The sequence below is a fragment of the Gymnoscopelus microlampas genome (assembly GCF_963454915.1).
Source record: "Gymnoscopelus microlampas genome assembly, chromosome: 3".
NCBI classification, from domain to species: Eukaryota; Metazoa; Chordata; class Actinopteri; order Myctophiformes; family Myctophidae; genus Gymnoscopelus; species Gymnoscopelus microlampas.
In genome coordinates this window covers 32,731,235-32,748,366 of record NC_139940.1, presented here as the reverse complement: position 1 = coordinate 32,748,366, position 17,132 = coordinate 32,731,235, and the positions used below count along the sequence as shown (strand labels likewise).

General features: G+C 41.6%; 1 protein-coding gene across 2 annotated transcripts in view; it reads left to right on the top strand.

Moving 5' to 3' along the window:
* The window catches only part of dnah5 (dynein, axonemal, heavy chain 5), a gene marked incomplete at both ends in the record, with an annotated part of 164,451 nt that overhangs the window by 100,391 nt on the left and 46,928 nt on the right, over window positions 1-17,132 (top strand). For both annotated transcript variants that reach the window (XM_084052448.1, XM_084052447.1), the window contains 9 exons: window positions 3-182; window positions 2,938-3,075; window positions 4,807-4,942; window positions 5,072-5,253; window positions 6,615-6,749; window positions 7,886-8,041; window positions 10,797-10,979; window positions 16,206-16,310; window positions 16,626-16,764. In XM_084052448.1, coding sequence (XP_083908574.1) covers window positions 3-182; window positions 2,938-3,075; window positions 4,807-4,942; window positions 5,072-5,253; window positions 6,615-6,749; window positions 7,886-8,041; window positions 10,797-10,979; window positions 16,206-16,310; window positions 16,626-16,764 — 1,354 coding nt within the window. The remainder of the gene's footprint in view (window positions 1-2; window positions 183-2,937; window positions 3,076-4,806; window positions 4,943-5,071; window positions 5,254-6,614; window positions 6,750-7,885; window positions 8,042-10,796; window positions 10,980-16,205; window positions 16,311-16,625; window positions 16,765-17,132) is intronic.

Sequence of the window (17,132 nt, the reverse complement as noted above, 5' to 3'; positions counted from 1 at the left end):
AGCAATTCCCCAAAGACACCATTAACGAGGAGGTGGTGGAGCTGCTGATGCCCTACTTTGACATGCCAGACTACAACGCAGAGACGGCCAAGCGGGTCTGTGGCAACGTGGCCGGACTGGCCTCCTGGACCAAAGCTATGGCTTCCTTCTTCTCTATTAACAAGGAGGTGCTACCCTTAAAGGTAGAGTGAGCTGTTATTACATACGGGGGGAAAGTAATAAAGTACCAATCATTAAAACAAAAAGGTAGAGTGAGCTGTGAAGTGTATGTAACACCTGTGTCTTAAAGGTAGTGTAGGACAGTTACCTAATTACATCGAAGGGTTAGAAGTTGGACTAGTTAGGTTCGTCTACTGGAGCCAGAGGGGTAAATAATGAGACCAGATGCAAATCACTTTTGGCCGGCTCAATTTTATATATTTTGAAATGGGAAAACAAAAATAACAATGCGCACAAACATATGACAGTAAACAATAAATTGAGGTAGGTACCTTGGTACTAGCCTGGCATGGCCAGACTAATATCACTGCGTAGATAGTCTGGAATATCTGTGAGGAACCTGCATTTCCGAAGGGCAAATTAAAAAAATGCCTCTGGTGATAAACCCGCCCCATATTTGCATACTGTCACGATTAGTTCAACTGGCGGACCCAAATCGTGTGTCATCGTGTGTTTCTGTATCACCGGCCAGTACTTCACTGCTCCTTGCAGTAGCGCCACCATTAGGCTAAAATGTCAACTTAGCAAAGAAGATATCTCATAAACTGGCTGGCAGATTGCAGTGTGAGCCATGGCTGTTCCGTTAATAGTGCCTCCCTTCGACCAACATTTCCGGTTGGTAAAGAGCAGCATGGCCTCTAGGGGCTGCTAGCTGGGCTTTTAGATTTTGAGGCGGTGTGTCCACCCAACGTGTTTTTTTTTCCCCCGTTTCCAGCACAGCATAAATATATTGAAAACTATTCAAAACATACACTGCACTCAGGAAAAAATGCTTCTTCCTCAGTGTTAATTTAACACCTAGAATTGGTACACTGCGTTCACTAGAGTATTTATTGGTACACTCTTAGCTGTCCATCAGTCATACCTCTGGTACTTGTCATAGAAGCACAGAGGTGGGAGGAGACATTCCCCAAGCAGCAGGGAAATTGTTTATTCATATTACCACATTTTGACAGCGGCAACTTTTCCAGGTAGGAGAAATGTCCCTCAAAATAAAATAAAAAACACAAGACAGGCTATAATAACAGTGAGGCGTCCCTCTGCTTTAGGCGTGCAGATTGTGAACATTGCAATGAGGTGCTGTGATTGGCATAGCAGCATCAGCTGAGTAGTGATATGCTTAGGCTATATTTTGAACAATGCCTGTATGAATTTACCATGAGTTCCGCTTGTCTAGTGTGCTTTGTCGCATATTCTTAGTACACAGTAAAAATAAATCATCAGTTTATTTTCACTCTGGGAGTTATGCTGGACAATTGGAACCAAATGGACGTTGCGGGTCCATTTGGTTCCAATTTTGTACAATCCCAGACTTAAAGTAACACTCAAGAAAGATATTACATTGTGTATTACAGTGTGTTGGACTGGCTAGTTCAGTTTCAAAAGAAAAAGTGCTTTCATAACAAAGCTCCAATAATTTCCATTTCCTCTCTTTCTTGTGTTTTTCAGGGTTTATTTGCATATTTATTGATTTTTTTCAAATTGCTTCCCATGTTTCATTATCCCCTCTCTCTTTTGACCTTTTCATGTCAACCTCCCTCCGCCTCTTTTTCTCCCTAACCACCTATTCTGGGGGAGCATTCGCCAGAAATAGCAGATCTTCAAGCTCACAACGTGTTGCGTTGCGACGTGTTCCGAGCTTTTAGATCTTCTTTTTCTGGTGAAGACATTAGGAAACAGGAGCAGACCAAAATACAGCTTCTGGCTAATTTTGGGTTGCTCTCTCTCCTCTGCTGTCCTGTTTCTCTGGGAAAGCTCCCAGACGCTCTTCTGACCTTTTCTCTCAACATGGAACACAAACTGGCACATCGATTTTCTCCGGTTTAGAGAGAGAGAGAGAGAGAGAGAGAGAGAGAGAGAGAGAGAGAGACGGGGAGTCTCCTCTCAGCTAACACATACTTAATACTTTATGAATACTTAAGGTCTCTTCCGACACACACACAAAGCTGCTCATTTTAAATCTGTTTAAACCTCCCAAAATGCTTCCTCCACAGTCTCAGCTTGACCCAGAATATCCTCCCCTTCTCCATTCCTCCCTGTCGCCCATCGTCTCTAAATACGTTTTTCTCTTTTCTTTTCTCAAAACCATTCCCTCCCATGACAGTTTTCCCAGAGGCTGTTAGTAGCCCCCCCCCCCCCCCCCAACTCTTTTTCCAGGTCGTCCTTGAAAAAGAGAGCTTGCTCTCTCAATGGGCTTCCATGAATAAATAAAGGGAAAAGAAAGAAAGAAAGATATCTCAAATGTGTCCAGGTAGCTCAGTCAGTAGAGCACTTGCACCTTGGGTTTGATTGTGTATGAGTAGCATATGGTTTAATTAAGTACTGGGAACTGATGGTAGGTGTTGCGCTTCACCTCAGCAGTCCATCTCCCAGTGGTCTAGCGCAATTATTTTTCTTCATTTCCTCCTGCGTTACCTCAGACTCATTACAGAATTGTTCACGCATGGGAGAATCAGATTGCTAGTAGTTGACAAACACCCATTGGAGCGGCCCAGCCTTCCAGCGTAGAATATCTCATCAGCCTGTCAAAGATATCTCTCACCACTTGTGAAGTTGATCCTCTCTTGATTTCATCTCTCTCTCTCTCTCTCTCTCGCTCTCGCTCTCGCTCTCGCTCTCTCTAGCTCTCGCTCTCACTCGCTCATTTAATCATCCACTTTCGGTGGGATAAAGAGATGAAACTCAAAGCTCTCCCTTTGCTCTCTATCTTCCCCTCAGGCTAACCTGGCCGTGCAGCAGAACCGCCTGGCTCTAGCCAATTTGGACCTGCAGACGGCCCAAGCTGAGCTGGATGCCAAACAGGCAGAGCTGGATGTGGTTCAAGCAGAGTATGAGCAAGCCATGATGGAGAAACAGGTTAACATCCAGTATATATGTACTTCGTCTGTCAGAAATGGCAATGATATTTGAACCATGTGTTCACACTCAAAATGCACTTATCGGTAGCTTTAAAGCTGTCCTTTAAAGCCATTATTTTTAACCGGGGCACAGTTCTTCAAACTGCTTCTTCTCAGTACAACACTGATCAGTTTCATTCAAGAATGACACACCCGTTCCGCTACTAATTCTGGAATGAGAAGAAAACAAACTTCTTCTTTTTGTTTATTTATTTAACCTATTTTACTACTGCTACTATTATTCTGACACCAGTGCTGTTCAATGTTTAATCAATGCTCAATTTTTAGCTTCTGAAAGTTAGAATTACAAGCAGGTACGTTATAATTGTGTTGTTTACTTTTTACTGCCCCAGTTCCTGGGGATTATTTGAACATTTTATGTATTGTGTAAAGCACTTCTGCTTGAGCACAGATAAACTGTCTTTCAGGTAGGATTATCCACCTGGTCTCATGGATTTAAAAAAAATGTGTGTGTGTGTGTGTGTGTGCGTGCGCGGGTGCGGGTGTGTGTACGTATGTGCGTGTGTATGTGCATGTTTTCACCTTTCAGTACTCCCTGTTCTATGAACGACAACATGTAAATAGAACAGTGTGTTGTGCATCAATGTTTTCTGATTAGTAAATCAAACCATCTGTATGATCACAGTCAAAATAGTCTCCTGGCATAATTCTGTGATTAAGAATCAATGCTGTTCATCTCCAGGGGCTAGCCATGTTATTGTTCACCAGCATTCGAGGCTTAGTCATCAGATGACTTTGATCAGCTCCTCAATTACACGAAAGCCTACACCAGACATGTATTGATGAAGCAGACATTGATGCTGATTGTCTGTGAGATGCTGAAGGCATCAAGTTAAATGCCTCACGGGGTGCAAACTCCCTTCTAGGTTCTAGATTTGCTATTGGCTTCAAATATATGGAAATGTTTGTGGGTCTGTTGACTGGATAACATGTCATCGCTGTCGGGCGGAAACCTTGTACTGTACAGTATGTCCTAGACTGTTACTTTTCAGGAAATGTGGAAAAGGACCCTGTGTTCCAGTGGATCCAATGTAGTTGAACATTGTTCATCGTCCCCTTGCCAGAAAACGATTATACTCTACCTTTGAAAAATCATGGAATATTCTCTGTGACCTCCGTCCTCAAAGAGGCTCATTACACACACAGGGGTGTCGTAGTATAGGGGGTGGGGGGAGCTCTGCTCGCCGTAATCCATTGCATAGCTGCGGCCATTTCAATGAGGCTTGTAAGAGGAACGGAGATAAAGCGATTTTCCCGCAGGAAGTAAACAGGATGTAAATGAGCTTTTATTTTTTTAAATGATGGCAATTCCGGGTCTGGACATCAGAGGGACACGGAGGGACCAACAAGCACAAAGCCCTGTGCAGCGGATAGGGGGAAGGGGCGCTGCGTCCCCCGACCCTCTAGTAATATCAATAGCGAAAACAGCAGATCGGCAACGCATAGTTGTGAGCTTGTCGATCGACTATTTTCACTGATTTTGATCTCTTGTACGACAAAGAATGGCATTCATCTATGAAAAAAACATAAAAAGATGAGAGGTTTCTGGCCGACAGTGACGATATTAACAAATATGCAGAAAATAGGGTGGGTGTACAGAGGAATGGGTGACTGGACATGCTAGGAGACGCCTACAGTACAGCTGACTGGGTCGTGTGCTCTTTCTCAGACCCTGTTGGAGGATGCTGAACGCTGTAGACATAAGATGCAGACAGCGTCTAGTCTGATCAGTGGTCTGGCTGGAGAGAAGGAAAGGTGGACCGAGCAGAGCAAAGAGTTTGCTGCACAGACCAAACGGCTCGTCGGTGAGTTTTAGTACTGGCTTCAGGGCACTTTCTTGTCAATCAACCCAATCATCTTTTAAAATTCAACTATGCAACAGGTTGTCAGGTTCTTCCTGAAACATCTTGGTGTTTTTTTTCCCCCCATGCCAGGTGATGTCCTTTTAGCCACGGCGTTCCTGTCCTACTCGGGCCCCTTCAACCAAGAGTTCCGTAACCTCCTGCTGAGTGACTGGCAGCGGGAGCTGAAGTTGCGTCACATTCCTTTTGGCAACAACCTCAACTTGACCGAGCTGCTCATTGACGCCCCCACTGTCAGCGAGTGGACCCTACAGGTCAGACATGCTGAATACAAATGTCCTTCCACTAAAAACGGTTATTTTCTTGATAGAGGCCGCCTCAGGCCGGTTGACCAAAATGTTTTAGAATAACCTCTAAACTGGGCTTTCTACATTGATAAGATAATATAAGACCTTTATTGATCCCGTGCGGGAAACTCGGTCACCAAAGGCAGCTTAAGATACAGTTACAGGGCAATAAGCGTACTGTTGAAAATGAAACGGCAGGGTAAAAGACATCACACTCAAAAGAAACAATGAATGAACAAAATAACACTACTCAGCCCAACAGTGCATGCATAATGCAGGACAAATGAACTGCAATGAACTGTTGTTACTTCCACGCTAATTATTAGTGGTATTGAACGAGCAGATCGACCATTGTGTGCTTCATTATACATCTGCATCTTCTTAGCTAACAGCACAAAAGACAGCCTAAGTCTACTTGGTCTTTGTCTTATGCAGGATACGTAAATATACAAATCCAACTGTTTATAAGTGTCATGGGTGTCCTGTAACCGTAGCGTCAATATAGTTGTTTTCAAGTATTTCCTTTAACAAGCCATTCATGGATTTCTGACTAAACTTTTCATTGGCTCTACTACTAATTAAATTATGAACACCTTGCCAGGGGTGGAAAAAGCACTCACATTTTGTACTTAAGTAAAAGCAGCCACACCGCAATGTAGAAATACTCTGTTACAAGTAAAAGTACCAGTATTCAAAATTGACTTGAGTAAAAGTATTGGCATCAAAATATACTTAAAGTACCCAAAGTATAAGTACTCGTTATGCAGAATGTCCCATTTCACATGTTTTCAAATGTATAAAACGTATATAAATATTTTGAAAATCGCAGATCTACAAGCTCACAACGCGTCACAGTTGTGAGCTTGTAGATCGGCTATTTTCGTGCTGCGACACCTGCGCATAACCATGATGACTTCTCCACTCGTCCCTCCCTAACATTTTCGTCTAGTTTTCTTTCGTTGACGAAATTGTCAATATATTTAGTCATAGTTTTAGTCCTCATAGCTTAGTTTTTATTTAGTTTTTGACAATGATATAAATTAGTCGACAAACATTTTCGTCAAGAGTTTTAGTCGGTGAAATTAACACTGACGTACAGTGCATAGAGTAAAGGAATTCATTACCAAATGGCAGACCATATCAGACCAAATCATGTCTATCAATAAAAATGTTCTTAGATTGGGGGCCCAGACATAAACTGTAATCAAAAGGGGTCCATGGCCTAATGCATATCAGAATGGGAGTCCTTGAAATTGAAAAGGTTGAGAATCGCTGGCCTACATTGCCTGTATTGACATGGAATGTAATATCATTCCTCTCTTTCACAGGGTCTCCCCAATGATGACCTGTCCATTCAGAATGGCATCATTGTCACCAAGGCTGCCCGCTTCCCTCTCCTCATCGACCCCCAGAACCAAGGCAAAATCTGGATCAAGAACAAAGAGGCCAGGAGTGAACTGCAGGTTTGTGATCAATTGTGTCTTGAGGTTTTTTTTGCACATAATGTGGTTGCAATCTAAAATTTCAGTCAGAACAATTCGAGTGTTGCCCACCTCCCTGTGTCACATACTGTATTGAGTAAGTAGTGTCTCACTGAGATATGCCATGTGTTTGTAAATTACAATTACCACCTTTCTTATCACCTGTATGCTATATAATAGTAGTGATTCCATGCACATAATCTTCCAAAAGGTTAAACAAGGCATGAAATATATATTTTTTTGTCTTTGAGTTCTGTGTGACTGCTACAATATGTTGGGAATTTTTTTTTATCAGTCTTAATGCATTTCCCTGTTTCTCTCTATTAGTTTTTATGTTTAATTTGAATGGCTGAATAATTAAGCAATCTCTCTTTCATTATCGTTACATAACATTGTCTAGAACAGGATATTGAGCTTTGGGCGACACTTTATTATTTTCTTTGCCTTTTTCACTTCCACTGCCTGGGAGAAAGTATTCTTACAATTCTCATTTTCTACAATGGTCTCTTTCCTCCAAATGCTTTTCTTTGTCCTAAAGTCTTTCCGTATACCCAGGCAATAATGTAATGCATATTGTACAAATTTGCATTCATTGAGAGAGGTCACTGGCCTTGTTATGGTTACGGGCAATTTCTTGCTGGGTGAATTGATTTCAGTGTTTAATATTTGGACTATTCCAGGAGGGCTTGCCTGGTTACCAATCAGACAATCTCAGAAGCACTGAGTTATAATCCCTCCCTTTGTGACCTCATCAAGCTGTCATGTATAATAATCCCCTCTGAAAACACTCAGTGCAGTGTGTGATGCATTTATTTATTACAAGGTTAAATGGAGTAAATACCTGTACCTGGTTGACAGAATCAGTTTAGAATCAGAAGTAGCATAATGGAGTATTTGAGAAAATACTCTGTTTTTTGTGAAGTCAATGGATAGTTACTCAAACTATAAACTATAAAACCAAGTTTTCTTCTGTTGTGAACATCAGTTTGAACAAAACCAATGTCTTCATCACTTACTCCATGGTTTGAGTAGCATTATCAGGACCAAAATGTATTGTTACTTTGACAAATGTACTAATTTTGTAAGATAAACTGATGTGGCTCTTTTCCTGATCCCAGATAACCTCATTGAACCACAAGTACTTCAGGAACCACCTTGAGGACAGCTTGTCTCTAGGTCGTCCCCTGTTGATCGAAGATGTAGGAGAGGAGTTAGACCCTGCCCTGGACAACGTATTGGAGAAAAACTTCATCAAGACAGGCTCCACTTATAAGGTAAAGTAGCTGATTAACTCTTGATGCCTAAATATTTCAATGGCATCATCTTTTTCACACTGCAAGCTATTTGAAGCCTGTTTTAAGGAACGGTTCACATAAGGAAAGGTTCACATTGTCGCTGCATTTTTAATTGCCAGGCATAGTCATGAATAAAGATTAAACAAGTTTACGACTGTATTTGAAGTTTAAGTTTCTTCCCACAAACTCAACTTCAAAGTGCTGGCATTTTGTTCCTGACTGCACATGACCTCTGTAAGAACCCTCTGTTGTTTCCGTTTGCAATAGAAGTTTGCATCCCAAGGTGGTGAAAATCTCCGAATCACGTCATTGGAGAAATCCATGTGCCTAAAGGCACTGACAAAACTAGAGCACAAGGGCATAAAGTCAATGATTATTCATTGGAATAACTATTAGCACAATCAATTCAATGAATACAAGGGTTAATCATTTGAGCTAATGCATGAGTTTATAATGAGAGACTGTGGTCATAATATTCATGAAAGTTTGGAAGTAGCACAACAATCTTTTTCATTAATTGTGTGTAGTGTTCCAATGTTAGTTAAGAGTAACCATTCATGCTAATTAAATTGAATTTGCACTTCAATTCATATTTATTTCATTCATCAGTATCATCTTCTAGACTCCGACACACACACACACACACACACACACACACACACACACACACACACACACACACACACACACACACACACACACACACACACACACACACACACACACACACACACACACACACACACACACACACACACACACACACACACACACACACACACACACACACACACTTATACTGCACGTCAACACAAACTTCTATCCACATGCATGCCGTTTCCTTGTGATGAAAGAAACACAAATAAGTGAACACGCACACACGCACGCGCGCACACACACACACACACACACACACACACACACACACACACACACACACACACACACACACACACACACACACACACACACACACACACACACACACACACACACAGATGTGCACAATGTCGTATACAAATAGAATCATTCACCAGAGTGGTTGAGAGTTCTTAACTGGAGGCATTTTACTCACGCTCATTAACGTGTCTCGAGTCCTGGTTCTCATCTGATGCCAATTAGTGAGTGCTGAGCAGCAGACACAGCAGCTGGCCCCCGCAACTCAACAAACACCCCCACACACACACACACACACACACACACACACACACACACACACACACACACACACACACACACACACACACACACACACACACACACCATGGTGTTTGCCAGCAAGCATGTGTTAATGTACTTCAAGACACGTACAAAAATACTGATCTGCTAAGGCCCTCCGGCTGCCAAGAGAGAGGTGTCAGTGAAGGCATCAACACCCCTCTCTTTCTCTCTCTCTCTTTCTCTAATTCTCCCTCTCTCTCTTTCAAAAATAGCTAAAATATAAAATCTGCCAGCTCACAACGCGTCACCATGTGAGCTTGTAGATCAGCTGTTTTTCCTATTGTTGAAGTTTCTTGAATTTATTTTAATTTGTTTTGAATATTTTTGAAAATCTTTGCCTATAATGACATGCCCAACATTGCGACGTCAGGTTGAAAGTGGTTAAGTTGGATGAAGGGAAAACCTGCCAGATAGATAATTAGGAGCTATACTGCCGTGAGTAATGACAGCTTAAATACAGCAAACACACACAGACCTGCACTCATTTTCACTAATATCGTAATCTTGTTCACAATGTGTCTTCATGCTGTTTATCAGTATGGTCTATCAATAAACATGATTAGATTTGAGGTAAAAACATATCATAACTAGAAAATGTGCACACCTTTTGGGGAAAAGGTTCCATTTAATATTTTCTTTTCAATTTCATCATGATTTGAAATACTAAGTGGAGGGGTACTGCGGAGCCTCTTTGGCCATATACTTTTTGAGTGGTGCCAGCCGCTCCAACAAGTGACCGAGTGTGTTTGTATTTCCGTTTGTATGAGCACGACATCAACAGCTGCAGCTGATTGCAACACAAAGATGCAATCAGTTAAACTACTTAAACACAAACAGGAGACAGTGCAAATACTTAAAAGTACTTAAAATGAGTAAAAGTATTTAAAAGTTGTTAGAATGAGTAAAAAAAAATACCTAAAAGTAAATACATAAAATGTAAATAAATTGAGTAAAAATTCTTAAAAGCTATTAAAATGAGTACAAAAATACCTCTTAGTAGTTACAATTAGTAACTCATTACTTATTTGGAGTAAAAATACGTAATATAATTATTAGGTAATTAAAGTAAGTAAAAAGTAACTAATTTAAGTATACTGTAACTTCTAAAAAGTTCATAAAATCGTTAGTAACTTTAAGTAACTAAATAAACCTATAAATTGCACACATACTGTATGGGGCACTAAGTGTTACAGCAGTTTCTAACATTTCAAATGGCCATAACTTGGTGACCATTGCTCTAATCAGCGCAAATAGAGTAGTACTGCCTGAATACCGCTGGGTGACCTACCTTCAAGTGGCACTGTTGAGCAGCGTTGAAATGAATGGACAGGGATTTAACATTGTTCCTCTAGTTCATATAGCTTAATGAAATCAACTCATCAAAGGCACCGCTCACTTCACACTGGGTGTGATTTATTTTTCACATACTGTACTGTGGTTTATTTTGAACAAAATCAATATTATAACAGATGCATCATTCTTTTTCTCCCTTTCCATTCTCTCCCACTTCCAGGTGAAAGTTGGAGACAAGGAGGTGGATGTGATGAAAGGCTTCAGGCTATACGTGACCACCAAGCTGCCTAACCCAGCCTATACCCCCGAGATCAGCGCCCGCACCTCTATAATAGACTTCACGGTCACCATGCGAGGTCTAGAAGACCAGCTACTGGGCAGGGTCATCCTCACAGAGAAACAGGTACAATTGCAGGCAGTCCCATAGAGTCATTGTAGAATAATAATAATGGCTCTATGCGCTGGATAGAGCGCTATCCAGCGCATAGAGCGATATATTTAATGGATTTATATAGCGCTTTTCTAAGTACCCAAAGTCGCTTTACATAAAGAAAAGGAAGGAACCAACTTTGTAAATAGGAAAAGCAATAAAAGAAAAGCATGGGTTGGGGAGGTCTTAACCAGACCTCAGCTGGGAAAAGCTATCTTGAAGAGGTGGGTTTTGAGTGAGGTTTTGAAGGCAAGGAGGGAGGGGGCATTTTTAGGTGGTTGGGGAGGGCATGCCATAGGTGGGGGGGGGGCAGCAACAGAGAAAGCCCTGTCCCCCCAGGTACGGTACTTGGCTGGCTTGGGGACATCCAGGAGGTTGGCTTCACTGAACCTGAGGGAACAGGAGGGTACATAAGGTTCGAGAGGATCAGAGAGGTAAGGGGGAGCCAGATTATTGAGTGCCTGAGGGTTACATTAAAGCTTTCATGACATTCAGTTTTACAACACATTAAAAGTCTTTGTCATGGTCCTTCAAACATGTATAAAAAGTTTTAACTGAAAATTCCACTCTAGTGAGCCATTGCAGGTGTTTTTCTCTCACATTTCCAACGCCTTTTCAACTGCAATGAAAAAAGTTTTTTTTGCCTGCGGGTGTCGCTGTTGAGGGATTTTGCCTGTCAATCATCACCTCTGCTCCGCCCCCCCCCAAAGGAAAGGATAGGGGAGGGTAGGGGCTAGGAAGAGAGTGGGCGGGATTAATGGCCTGTGACTTCACTGTCCAAGGGCCAATCACAGATTACTTTTCAGCCTAATTATTCAGAAAACCCCAGACCACAGAAAATCCACTGAATGTTCAAAGTTCAGTTTTTTTGGGTGTAATTGAGGTCATAAAACATACAAAATAAAAAAAAGTGAAAATGAACGTCATAGAACCTTTAAGGGTGTAATATGGTCTCTGGAACGGGTACTGGTGAGCAGACGGGCAGCTGAGTTTTGGACGTATTGGAGTTTGTTGTGGACTTTGGAGGTGGTGAATGAGTGTTTCAGCTGCTGGTAAAGTCAGAGAGGGCCGGAGGCGGGCAATATTCCTGGGTTGAAAAAAAGGCAGTTTTGGTGATCTGGTTTACGTAACATGGAGGAGGAATGAGAGGGTGGAATCAAATATGACACCAAGGTTACGGACGTGGGTGCAGATCGTTACAGTGGAGCCGTCAGTGTTGAGAGCGAAGTTCTGAGTGGAGCGGGTGAGGATCGAGTCTGGGGCAATGATTAGAATTTCTGATTTGTTACAGTTTAGTTTGAGAATCCCTATAATGCCAGTACTTCTGTATTGTATTTTAGGGTTTTATTTCTTACTTCTAACTTTATATTTCTAAATGTAATGGGAAAGGGGAGTTGGAACAATATGTTGGAAGCTGGAATGCAGGTCTCCTGGCCTACATACTGTAAATGCACTCAATCCTACTAATTAGGGATCCCCCTGGTCACTGTCCGAGGTGCTGAGAACAGTGTTGTTTTTTTACAACAGTACTTTAACTGGTCAATTTTTCAACATGCCGACTCCACAAGAAGAAATCTGGCACATCAGGCAGATACAGTACACCCTCATAGAGGGGCCATTATGCTTTATATACCAACCTTTGTCTACGTATGAAAAAATGTGTTTATTTCCGATTTAGCAGATTGTCCAATGTTGATCTTGGGTCAGGTGCAACAATGGAGCGACAGTAAACATCATTCTGTAAACATAGTACTTTATAAACACACAGCACATTCGGTATTGTAACACAAATCAGTTTGTCACAAATAGAAAGACTTCCCAGATGTTTCTTGAGGCACAGTGAGGCATGATCTCGTCTTTCAGTGATTAGCTGTATTGTGAAGCCATTGTGAAAACATTTTAAGGAGGCTGTCTGTCTGTGTACACAGTATATCTAAGTCAGAGTCTGAAATGACTTAGTTCACTGTATCATCATTGAATCACAGCAAAAGGCCATGAAACTTTAACTATATATCTATATATATATACAGTATATATGTATCTATATACTAAATATAATATATCTAACTCAGTATCTAACATAGAGTAGTGTAGTGCTATTTGGTGGTCAAAGGTCAAGGTCGGCGATATACGCACCTCTAATTGGGTTTCCCTTGTTATAAATCGTGGGTGACAGCTCTGGCCCTCTGGACTCTTATAAGTTCGACTGCCAGTGATAAGGGACTCTTGGAGCACCTGAGGTTTGAAGTTGAGGCTTAGGTTGTTGGTGTCATTGTGTTGCCCATTGTTTACAGTACAGTAACGGAAATTAAGGCCAAAGGTCTGAGGGGTCGTGGTGTTGATGAATGTGAGGAAATGTGAGGAGAGGCTGGTCTAACTCCAGGGAAATAAGAGCTACAGTAGGAGTGTACATTGTTAGAGCAAACGTTTCACACTTCCAAATGCTGACAGTTTCTGCTACAGGGGAAATCCTTTTTTTTTTGTGTTAATGATCCCATAGGTCATGTTTCGGGAAAAGTTCGATAGAATGGGGATTAAATAAAGTCAGTCTTGTCTGCATTGTGAGAAAGAAAAAAAAATCTTGACAGAAAATGATATTTTTTCCAGATTTTTCATTTTTCTCCCAATGTAGTCATTATGCCAATTCCCTTTTCCCTCATGTAGTCACTGTCACTGCCACTGCTGGCCTTGAGGCTGGTGTTGTCAACCTCATGTCTCCTCTGTTACACCTGACATCACCAGCTGCTTCTTTTCACCGTAGAGCGAGGAGTTTCACCAGGAGGGCGTAATGCATGCAGAGGAGAACACTATTGCTCCCTGTTGGACAGGCAGCAACAGAGACCCATTAACATTAACAAAGTTGATTACTATGTTTGATTTAATCTATTACTTTTTTGTGAGGCTCGTTTATATCTGCCAATCACGCAGTGTATTTTTGCACGTTCCTGTTTCATAGTCCATTATGCAGAGCGAGGTATGGCTCTGTTTCATAGTCCATATTGACGCTGTCGGGTGGAAACCTGTCCAAAACCGTAACTTTTCAGGAAATGGAAAAAAAATGCTGTGTTCCAATGGATCCAATGTACTTTTATGTTTTCAACAAGGGGTCCAGGACCCCTTGGGGGTTCTCAGAGTTACTACAGGGGGGGCACAAAATGTTTGAGTGATAGGAACTTGAACCCTAGAATTCCTTTTCAGAGGGCAACATTAGCCGTGGACCGCTTTTTTCCCTCTACACCAAATATCTTCATCAAAAATAGCCGAGCTGCAAGCTGACATCGCGTCGTAACGTTTGAGCTTGTAGACCGGCTATTTTTGGCTAATATTCCCCCCAGAATATGGATGCTGGTGTTCGAGTGATTAATACGTTTCATTGATTAAATATTTATAGAACCCACAGACAGACTTAACTACTTTCACTTTCAACTTTCTTTTTAAATAGCGGGAAATGCAGATCTACAGTACATGCTCACAACGTGTTGCATTGCGAGAATTTGCAACGCGTTGTGGCTTGTAGATTGTCTTTTTTCGCTATTTTTGCACGACCCTCTTGTAAGACAAAGTAGGACATTAACCAGGGGTTTCTGTTTGGACCTTGCCATTGATGTAGGGAAATGACCCTGAGCTCTACTATATCTCCACCAATTAAATAGTGTTGTTTTTTTAGCAGTGAAGCTGTGTATTTTAACAGATGTGGATGTAACACAGTGCTGAGCTCCTTAGTTTCTTAAAGAGCACTCGGAGACCATTTAAAAGCTGCATATTTCTGACAAGCTCTCCCTACTGCCTATCTCATTCTGTATTACCGTTGCAAACAAACACGTTTATTACTGCCACTTTCTGTTCAATTGGGACAGAACGAGAGATACACTTTTGTTGTACACTGTACAATTGGGGAAATATTAATCATAGAAAAGGTTGGATGACTCACCTGATGCAGTACAGTATGAGACCTTGATACTTTTTGTGAAAAGAACATCTATTTCCGTGCCTTCACCCTGAGGAGAAGTGTTTATGCATGCTGCGTAAAGTAGAACATTTTTCTTTTTGCCAAATATGAAATACGCATGATTTGCTCCATACTCTTCAACAAAAGTTTATTGATGATATTGTCCTTCTAATGCATGATGAGCCTGTGTTTTTTCAATTACTTTTTTCATGTATTTTTCATAATTTTGGGGGGAAATTAAATGATAAAATAAAATGCATGAAAAAAGGAATTGAAAAAACACGGCCCCCTCACATGTTAGAAGGACAATATCAGCCACCAGATTCAAGGACATAATGTTTTCATTGAATCTATCATGGTTAAAATGGAGTTTGAAGTTACAATGGGTTTGTATAGGAAGGGAGCGTGTCTGATAAAAATGAATATCAAATATCTAAATACTAAAACAAGCAACTTAAAAAAATCCTTGGGCGCACACAAAAGCCAGAGTAGGCGTTAGAATGACCCCAAACACGTCTGAAAGTGATATATACATTTTTAGAGTTTGGATTCTTCTTCTTTTTCTTTCATCTATCATCTATCATCTGTGCAATGCTTCACCGTGACTTGATATCCCAGCTCCCACCTACCAGCATTTTATTATTTATTTTTGAAAGATTTGTTTTGGGGCTTTAATGCCTTTTTAATGCAGACTGACAGGAAATGGGGAGAGAGGTGGGGAGTGACACGCAGCAAAGGTCGTCGGGATCGGGATTTGAACCTGCGACGTGTGACACGCTGTCAGGCTTGCATTGCAGCCTAGGGTGCCTGGACCGCCACGCCGCGGTCCAGGCCCCGACCAGCATTTTTGAGCAGCCAATTTGTGTCCATTCTGTAAGCTTCTCTTATAGACTTAGACAATGACTTTCTTTACTGTGGGTTAGGATTATTCATGTCAGGGGAGCCACACAGACCATGAAAGTCCTGCTGTGGGGGAGCTTGAGACTCATGGTTATTTAAACTTTTGCCATGTGGAAACAGCCCTAATAGGCTTTCCTGCTGCTTTTGGGAAACTAGATTTGTAATCTAAGCGCTCTAAAGTTGCTTCCAGGCTACACAGCAAAATCCAGAGCGGTAAATTAAACCTGAGAGTGTAAACATTTAAATCTTTGTTTTACATTCTGAGTTAAACTCATCTTCAATCTCTTGAGTTTACTACGTTCTATGTTATCTCTAAATGTGTGTATGTGTCTGTCTGTATCTGACCTCAGGAACTAGAGAAGGAGAGGACAGACCTCCTGGAAGATGTGACGGCTAACAAGAGAAAGATGAAGGAACTGGAGGACAACCTGCTGTATCGGCTTACAAGCACACAGGTAAGGAATTGTACAGTGACCACCTCACCTCAGTCTCCCAAAGATTCTGAAAGGTACCCACCATAACCTTAGGTTGTGAAAGGTTGGGGTTGTGGCTATGCCTTGGGGGGTTTTAAGTTTTCATTTTCAAGATCGTGCAAGAATGAACGGGTAACTGTACCTAAAGCAGCTGGTTCTCAAACCTTTTCACGTCAAGGACCCCCAAAACTATTTGGCTGTGGACCCCCTTCATCTCAGCAATATTTTGTGCCAGGGACCTCCACAAGCAAAGATTTGCACAACGTTTCACGATAAACTCCTATTCCCCTTGTCCAGGGATCACTAGTGGATGATGAGAGTCTGATCATCGTCCTTGGCAACACCAAGCGCACAGCAGAAGAGGTCAACCAGAAGCTGCAGATCGCTGCAGAGACTGAGATCCAGATCAACGCTGCCAGAGAGGAGTACCGCCCAGGTTAGAATATTACAAGCTATTGGGGGGGATCCAATCCTTTTCACAAACAATTGGCAAGCAATATCATCACTTATTACTGTAGATTGCTAGATGCAGAGGGTTGGTAATTTGGGTCTTTTTTCCTGATTGGCTCCATTGTCCCAGCCAAGGTTCAGCCTGAAAAACAAACCACACACATCTGCCAGCGGAAATGTCATTTGCTTGTGTGTTAGTCTGGCGACAGCAGGCTTGCCACTGTTGATCAGTTTAGCTACGCTGAAAATCTAAATGTTTATTATTCGTGTTTACGTTTGTAACATGCAAGCAGTGGTGGAAAAAGTACTGACATGTTTTACTTAAGTAAAAGTATCAATACTGCGATGTAGAAA